Source organism: Beta vulgaris, chromosome 6 (assembly GCF_026745355.1).
Source record: "Beta vulgaris subsp. vulgaris cultivar EL10 chromosome 6, EL10.2, whole genome shotgun sequence".
NCBI lineage: Eukaryota > Viridiplantae > Streptophyta > Magnoliopsida > Caryophyllales > Amaranthaceae > Beta > Beta vulgaris.
Window position 1 is genome coordinate 47,332,647 of NC_079207.1, and position 8,838 is coordinate 47,341,484.

The following is an 8,838-nucleotide window of genomic DNA, read 5'->3' on the forward strand; positions in this document are numbered from 1 at the left end:
TAAGTTTCAAGTTCCTTTTCTCTCCTCTTATGACTGAAGAAGGTCGAGGAGCATAAACTTTGCTATGTTATTGTTGAAGAAACTCACTCGTGAAGAAGATTGAAGCAGATATATCGAAGAAGATCATGTATCTTCAATTTGTTTTTCATAATTTCGTCATTTGAAAGCTAGATAAATTATATGCAATTATGGTAGACAAATTACAAATTTTTTGATTTCTGCTATGTTATTCTTACTCTCCGATTTTTTTAGTGTTTAAAATTTTTTTAAAAAATTAGTTACCAAATTACGGAATTAACTTCAATGTTATATTATTGTAGAATAATTCAGGTATACAATGTTATATTGTTGTAGAATAATTCAGACATTCAGTGTTATAAACAAGTATGAAGTGTTGGGAAATTTTATACTGCTGCTACCATTTTCGGTTAGTGCATTGTTTGTTGTAACTTGGTAAACTTGCTAGTCTTGGAAACACGGTTTTTTTTGAACAAAAAGTTCTGTTTAAGTAAGGTTTGGTTTAAGTGCAGTTTGATTTGGTTTGGTTTATTTTGGGTTTTAAAATATAAAAACTTTCGATTTGGTTTTGGCTTTCAAATTTCGATTTGGATTGAGCCGAATTCCAGTTTGGATTTGGATTGGAAAATTTAAAACCGAATCTATTTCGATTTGGTTTGGTTTTTTCCTAAAACCAAACCGAAAACCAAACCGAAAACCGAACTTACACCCCGTCGTTCTCATAAGCCCATAGGCACACATTTACGAGATGGATACAAAAGGCGAAAATTGACAGATAATCAAGCACCAAAATTCCACCTTATATGTAACAAATAAATTTTTTGTGACCATACATTCAAATCGCAAATCTAGATTTGCTCATTTTGAATTAAGGGCAAATGACAGTCTTGGCCTAGACTTGTTCTTGCCAAGCAAGACCATCTGTTTCACCCGTTCTTCCTCCTCTTGTTGTTTCTTCCTCCTCATAGCCTCTTCCTTCTGCCTTTGCATCTCTTCCAGTTCCCGATACCGTTCTTCTTCCCTTTGCTGTTGCTCCAGTGCTTCAAATCGCTGAGCTTCTTCAAGCCTTCGCCGGTTCTCTTCCAGCATCTTTTCAAGTTCTTCTTTCTCCTTTCGAGCTTGTTCCTGCAGATCAGCAAAAATTGTCAAGCATGTGGAACTACTTCTTCTACCCTGTTTTCCATTGGATACAATTTCAGCCGGAATCCAACCATCACCATGTTAATAGACCTAATTCAGCCAAAATTTACACAGCACTTCAGCATTTTACTCAACAACACACTCCAATAACCCCCCTCCTTCCTTCTTGCTATGGGATATATTTCAGCTGGAATCCAATCACCACCTTTGACTAGACCTAATTCAGTCTAAATCTGAATCGCACTTCAGCTTTTTACTCAACAACACACTCCAATCTCCGCCCGCCCCCCTCCCTTCATCATACACACTAGTTGCAATAAGAACAGTAAGATTTGTTAAACTTCCTGATCAATAATTAAAATCAACCTCAGCTTTGCTACTCTTCCCCTCAAACCAACAACCCACCCCCACCCCCAAAACAAAGAAAAAGAAAAAAGAGTAAATATATAGCGTTAAATGAGAAGGCACTTGAAAATTTTCATGTCCCATTTTTTTAACAAAACATGCAACCTCTAAAATTGAATGTGCACTTTATTTAGAACTTAGTGCTACGTCCTTTAAAAACCGAGTGGTGCAAATAAATTATTTTTGCCAACTTTAATTTTGTTGATGAAATCTACTTTTAGTTCCAAAAATATTATGCACATTCAGCAGAAAACAAATTGCAAATCGAATTTTGAGAAGATGCACATGAATCCTTCTCATTCTGGGTGTCTTCTCACTACATCCCTCCCATCAAATTAAAAAATCTTGCAGGAGAGCATGAAACCATCAAAATATAACTCTGCTTAAAAATCTTGCATATGTGCAGTTCAGGTATAATTACTATAATACTTTGCTACAGACATCAGGGCATCAAGATCTGACACAAAAGAATACATACCTCTTTCCGCTGAGCAACAACTAGTGAAAATTGCTTTTCTCTCTCAAGTTCAGCAGCAACCTCTTCATGTAGTTTCTTCCTACCTTCCTCCAATTGCCTCTGTATTTCTAGCTTGATCGACCCAGAATCTAAGCTCTCAGAAACTATTTTATGAATTGCTTCCTCCACTCTCCGAGCAGTTTCCTCCTCAATTAATTTTAATTCAGCTTCTTGCTGACGCCTGATGGGAGGGAGGGGGAGAAAAGGTATTCATCACAAACATCATAAAAAATATGGCACATAAAATCATCACATCCTTGCCTTGTCTATACAACCAATTGCCAAACATCATCTACAACGTGGCAGGGATGCTAAAAAGATTCTACTGTTAGCCTCGAAGAAACTAAATGAACAACAAGTTTTTTCGGTTACTCCTCTTTTCCATTCTGTAACTAATCAATGGCAAACTAACCTTCATGTCACATTTATGCTTTTAAGGCATACCTCTAACTGAATCCAGATCCAAACAGACAAAACTGGTGTACAGTAGATAAAGGAGGCAGCCAATGGATCATCAAATATAACAAGTTGAAATATAGCAGTATCTTCCTTCAGAAAAGCCTGTGGAGGAGAATGTCAAGCAACCTGCTGCACTTAAAACTAATCATGAAAACACTTTAATTCTCGCATTAAATATCATTTTACATTCTTCAAGATGCATCATGGCACATTTCTGTGTATAGTCTATGTTTACCAAACTGTCTTCTTAATTGATGAAGCGTATAAGGTTGGAATACTCGGGGACTAAAATGAGTTCAACACCAAGACTGCAACCAGGACTAATTCAGCCAGGCTTCTTCACTGATCTGACAAATTTTACACTGTCATGATCAGACTGAAGCAGTGTGAGCTGGCTGGTAGACATAGTTCACTGGATTAATTATTTCAAATCATTGTTTTTATTAGAAATGCAAGGCATAAAATAGAACCATTTTGTCAAAAGTGAAATATGTTTAACTAATAATCTAGATGGAAACTTGTCTACATGCACATTAACAGTTTCCCATGACCTTATATACTCCAGAACCAATTTGCAATATGTCCTGCAGGGCATCATATGTAGCTGAAAAAGAAAACTTAAGGGAGAGGAAAAATAAAGAGCAAAAACTGTACAGCCTTAAATGGTACTTCTCGCAGCTATGAACATTTGAGTATACAAGTCTAAAAAGCTGGTGTAAAGCATGCATTTCACATGCAAAATTTGCGCATTGAAGACATATAACTAAACACAACACTCTGTTCATCAGAAGCAGGTCTCACTAGTCTGTTCAGACTTCAGACTAACGTTAACAGGAGGGCCACCAATCGATATATGCACCAACGGCAATAAGAAAAAACTGAAATTTAGAGCCTCAACAGGCTTAAAACATAATCATACTATCCTAAAAGATTTTCAGGCATCAATATACAGTAACTTTAATCATACTGTTTCACATATCAAAGATAAATATGAACTAGCAAACCAACAAATTGTACAAGAAGAAGATTCTCAGAAGAAGCTAGTTCAGCAACTTTTGGTGATATTCAAGGTGGGGTAAGCCTGATACTCTAGCTTTAAAAGGCAATTCACTGAAGTGACGGCTCCATACATTGTATGTATGTACGTGTATTTGCATATACAAGGATGTATTCTGTATGCAGTAATACCCACTGATCTACTATACAGGATCAAGTGGTACAATTGCAACTCTGATTTCTACATTTTATGTACCTCTCAGCAAACCACATTACCAAAATGAAGACAAGTACAATTTACAAAAGGTATACCACCGGTTTTTATTTATAACACATTCTAAAGAAAGGTACCACGCGTTACATTCCTACAATACCACCAAAAAAGTTAAACAAAATAGATAAACAAATATGTAGTGGATACAGGCATATGCAAATAAATATTTATATCAATATAAAACATTCTAGTCAAGTCAAGTCAGAAGAATGAGAAACAGGCACCAAGTCAAATTCACTGGATACTGATCCCAATAGACCCAAACCAGAAATCACCTCCTAAATATAACGATGATGATTACAACTGCAACTATCATAACAAAACTGGGGGAGAAAAACACAGCCATTTCAAGCTCTAACAAAAAAGCAAAAAAAAAAAATTAAGCAAAAAGGAATGAGTATACCTTTGCTTCTCTTCTTCTAATTTCAACTTCTCACTGGCACATTTTTGCTCTACTGAGTCAAGGCTTGGACTAGGAGATTTACGTACAGGAGACAACGAAGCGCTGTTACTTCGCCGCCGCCTATAGCGCCTAGGTGAAGCTGAACGACTTCTATGACGCCTTGGGGTGCGAGAACGATTTTTGTGCCGGCGTGGGGATATAGAACGGCTTTTTCTTCTGTAGCATAAAAGGAAAACTGTTGAGAGAAGAAACTAATGCCTACTACTGCTGCAGCACTAGACAAAGAGCAAAAGTGCTGACACCCCAAGCACAATGAATCAAAAAGCACTTGTCTTTACCTCATTAAACTGTAAAACAAAAGCTTTGGGATACTCCATCTTTATCACATGATGTCGCTAATCACAATGGAGGAACAAAGTAAAACCAGCAGCATATATTTACCTGCTCACCTCCCAACGATGGGAAGCAACTTCACCACCCAACAACGGGAAGCAAGCAACTTCTCTCAAGTTCTTATAAGAAGGGAAATGTATCCTAATCTTACAGCATTCTACAGGTTAACTTGTCATTAGAAGCAATCGACCATCTTTGCAACGACTGGAAAACAAAATTACAACATTGACCTTGTCCAGCAAATATTGATGCTAGTAGAAATTATAAATTATATGACCAATGGTAAATGTTCGTGAATAAACTCAGTCGAAGCCCAATTATTAAGTAAATGAACAAGCTCGGACGAACATTTTAAGCTTGCTTAATAAGTTAACCAAATTCAATCACCTTCCTGTTTGACTTGTTAATGGTCATGAACAGCTCGTTTAAGTTAGTTTATAAGCTTGTTCATGTTTTTTGCAACTCATCCAACCTCGGAAAAGCTAGAAGTTTATAATTGTTTAGTATCATTTTTAAACTAAATAAGAGCATTTCGAATAGAGTAAAACCTAGCTGGAAAGGAACCACAGATTTGGAAATCTCATATTATCAGATTCTACATATTTTAGTATCATATATAGCAATCAATCACACACTTAACCTGGTCTATCTTTCTCATTTCCAAATTGTACTCAAATAAATACGAGCTCATTCATACTCAAGCTCAATTCAAGCTCATTCAGCATCCAGCAAGCTCCAGGCAAGAGCTCCAATGAGAATTTTAAAAGTTTGTTCAAGCTCAAGCCATACTCAAGTCTCAAATACAAATAATTATCATCATGTTTATCTTGAAACACAAAAACTCAACTTGACTCGCTTGCAAGCCTACCAATAAAAGACAACATGAAGTTGCACAGCTACGATCACCATTTTTCGTGGATAGCCAGCAGAGTAAACAAAATTAAAACATAGAAATTAAGCTAATACTTGTAAATTTCATTGCATGATCAGAAATCAATATGCAAGTAACAAAAAGCAAGGAACAAAACACAAACTATATAACAACAAGGACAATTCAACCTAAAACATTGCATTTTAAACAGCAAGTTATGATGATAGCATGGCTATTAGTTGGCTCAGCCTAAAAGTAAACAAGAACAATAGGAAGATTGGTAGGCCTAAAACTTGGCACAATCTCAACAACCCCAAACCCTGGAGAAAAGCGCACAAACCAGGCGAAATTTCATCGAAGTAGAGCATATATAGAGCATTATCTCAATAAGTCTTTGTGAGAAAAGGGGAAGAATTGAACGGAGTCACCTGCTATAAGGTGATCGGCTTCGTGCCCTATGAATTTTCCTACTACGTCTATGATGTTGTGGTGACCTTGATCGCGACAAATCTCTTCCCATATCAAATTTCCCACTTCTTCTTCTTCCTCTTCTCTTTTTTAGGTTGAAATTGATAATATAACACAACACAAATTGATATCGAAATTGATCTGTTCCTGGATAAAAAAGAAGAAAGATGAGATAAATTGTTAGGAAACTGGATGAATTTGATTCATATGCACAACAAACTTAACACCATTAAAGATGTGAATGTTTAGTCAATCAACCTTAACACAACTTGTCTCTTTATGAGAGAGAGAGTGAAGATGGAGAGAATAGAGATGATGATGAATGTTTTCAACAGTCGAGTGATAATGCGGAACCCTAACTGGTGAACATGGAGAGATTTTAGAATACTATTTTGTGTTTTGTGTTTTTTTTCTGAAAAATTGTTTCCCGACAATCTATTACAATATCATATCATTTCCATATCATATACTCCCTCCGTCCCAAAATATAATTTCTATTTCTCTTTTTTCATGATAATTTATGCAATTAGAATATAAGAAGTGTAGTAAAGATTTTTTGGTTTATTTCAATAAAAGTTGTATGAGAAAAGATGATTTTAACAGAGCGAATGGAGAACAATTGGTGGAAGAGCATTAATTGTAACATTTCAGTTGAATAAACAAAGGAAAAAACAAGATTCAAAAAGCAAATAAATGATGGGATACGATTTTTCTAGACAAATTACGAAAAAAAGTGGAACTAAATATGAAAATGGGAACTATATTTTGGGATACCCAAAATGAAAATGGGAACTATATTTTGGGACGGATGGAGTACTACATCCGTTTATTTTAATCTACCCACTTTCCTTTTCGGGTCATTCCTTTCTAATGGTTACATTATCTATTAGTACTTTATATAGATATATTAAGATACTCAATCATTGATTATTGATGAGTTTCTCTCTCTAGGGTTTGCTCTCTAGGGTTGGAGTCCCCATAAGTTGTGGTTTTCCACACCTTTCTTCTCGATTTTCGTGCACTTCAATCCCACCTGGGATCTGCAGTCAATCCAATGGCTGACGAGATCATCTCTCGTGTTTCGAACTTAAATATCACTGCGGAGGAAGATACTATAGTAGCTCTTGCTGCAAATCTTGATGACGAAATTGAGAACGATATTAATCTTGCCCTAGTAAGGAAGGTTATGTCTATCAGGATCTTACAATTTTGAAGCCCTAAAAAGAACTTTGAACCAGATATGGGCTATCTTGAAGAACGCCCTTTTTCGCCCTATTGAGAACGACCTATTCGTAGTGCAATTTGGCCATGTTTGGGACAAGGCGAAAGTGTTAGCGGGACGTCCTTGGACTTTTGACCAAAGCTTAGTCCTTTCGAATTTTTAAAGTCTTTTGTTGTTAATGGGGATGTGTTTGGTGATGTGACCCCTCTCTCGAAGTATTAGACAGGGAGATCCTATCTCCCCGTATTTGTTTATCCTTGTTGCAGATGTTTTTTCGACTCTTCTTAATAAAGCCTCTGCAAATAGGGTAATTCATAGAATGAAGGCCAACAAGAATGGTCCTGCAATCTCTCACATTCTCTTTGCTGATGACAGTTTGCTTTTCTCAACAAATATAGTTCGAAAATATGAAGCTGCATCCGAGCCTCCCGACAGGAATGCACCACTATAGTTGATATTCTCAACAAATATGAAGCTGCATCTGGTCAGAAAATAAATATCGAAAAGTCGGAATTTCTTTCAGCAAAGGGGTAAGTTCTAAACGGAAGGAGGAGTTGGCTGCGCTTCTGGCCATGAAACATGTTGAGCGTCATTCCAAGTATTTGGGCATCCCCGCCCTCCCGGTGCGGTCTAAAAAGCAAGTTTTTAATGATATCAAAGAGCGCATCTGGAAGAAGTTACAAGGTTGGAAAGAAAAACTTCTCTCTCGTGCCGGAAAAGAGGTACTTTTAAAGTTCGTCATCCAAGCAATCTCGACCTATCTAATGGGAGTTTATAAATTTCCGTGTCCGATTATTCAAGCCATCCACTCTTCGATGGCTAGATTTTGTTGGGGCTCTAAGGATGGTCAAAGATCCATGCATTGGAAGAGTTGGGAGACATTGTGTTCTCCAAAATGTTTCGGAGGCCTTGGCTTTCGAGACCTTTCGGCTTTTAACGATGCGCTCCTTGGCCGAAATGCTTGGTGTCTGATTACTCAAGGCTCCTTTTTATTTGGTCGGGTTATGAAAGAAAAATACTATCCTAAAACTTCATTCCTTGAGGCTTCGGCTAGGCATCTTAGTAGCTTCTCTTGGAGGAGTATCTTGGGTGTAAAAGACTTGGTGAGAAAAGGTGTGTTGTGGAGGTGGGTAATGGTACTAACATCCGAGTGTGGGATGATCCATAGATTTGCAATGAGGGCAACCATTTTGTATCTACTGAGAGGGCCCGGGAATTGATCGAGTTTGTGATTTGATAATTTCGACGATATGGAATGGGAGGTTGGTTTGATTCAAGAGCATTTTAATGAGGATGATGCCCGAGCTATTTTTGCGATCCCCCTAAGTGATAGGCTGCCCAATGACTCCATCTCGTGGGCTTTCACAAAGAAAGGGGAGTATTCAGTTAAGACGGCGTACATGGATAGTAAAGGTGGTAGTTTAGATTTACTCCACAAGGTTTCGGTTTTCCCACCACCTAGATAGACTTATTCCGTTTGGTGTTGAACAAAGATTTTTTTTTCCTTTTGTACTTCTTACCCCTCACTTTTCATAATTACTCTCATTTCTCTCCTACTTTTTCATTTATGCCTTGGTTCTAATGAAAAGTAAGTGTGTAGATTACTTAGGAACGGATGTAGTATTATAATAACTAGCATATAAAAGCAGAGTCCAAAAGTCAGCACACGAAA

General features: G+C 37.1%; 1 protein-coding gene across 3 annotated transcripts; it reads right to left on the reverse strand.

Moving 5' to 3' along the window:
• Nucleotides 1-786: 786 nt before the first annotated feature.
• On the reverse strand, nt 787-6,368 carry LOC104896718 (uncharacterized protein At1g10890). 3 transcript variants are annotated; one of them, XM_019250316.3, is made up of 5 exons: nt 6,203-6,368; nt 5,905-6,085; nt 4,213-4,428; nt 2,042-2,261; nt 787-1,143 (listed from the first exon to the last, which is right to left on the reverse strand). In XM_019250316.3, exons 2-5 carry the CDS (start codon nt 5,994-5,996, stop codon nt 877-879), a joined length of 795 nt encoding a protein of 264 aa, XP_019105861.1. In that variant the 5' UTR covers nt 5,997-6,085; nt 6,203-6,368; the 3' UTR covers nt 787-876. The 3 variants fall into 3 exon arrangements, with proteins under 3 accessions (XP_019105861.1, XP_010681793.1, XP_048503503.1); XM_010683491.4 differs by having other exon boundaries at nt 5,905-6,091; XM_048647546.2 differs by lacking the exon at nt 6,203-6,368 and adding an exon at nt 4,551-4,762 and having other exon boundaries at nt 5,905-6,046.
• Nucleotides 6,369-8,838: the final 2,470 nt, after the last annotated feature.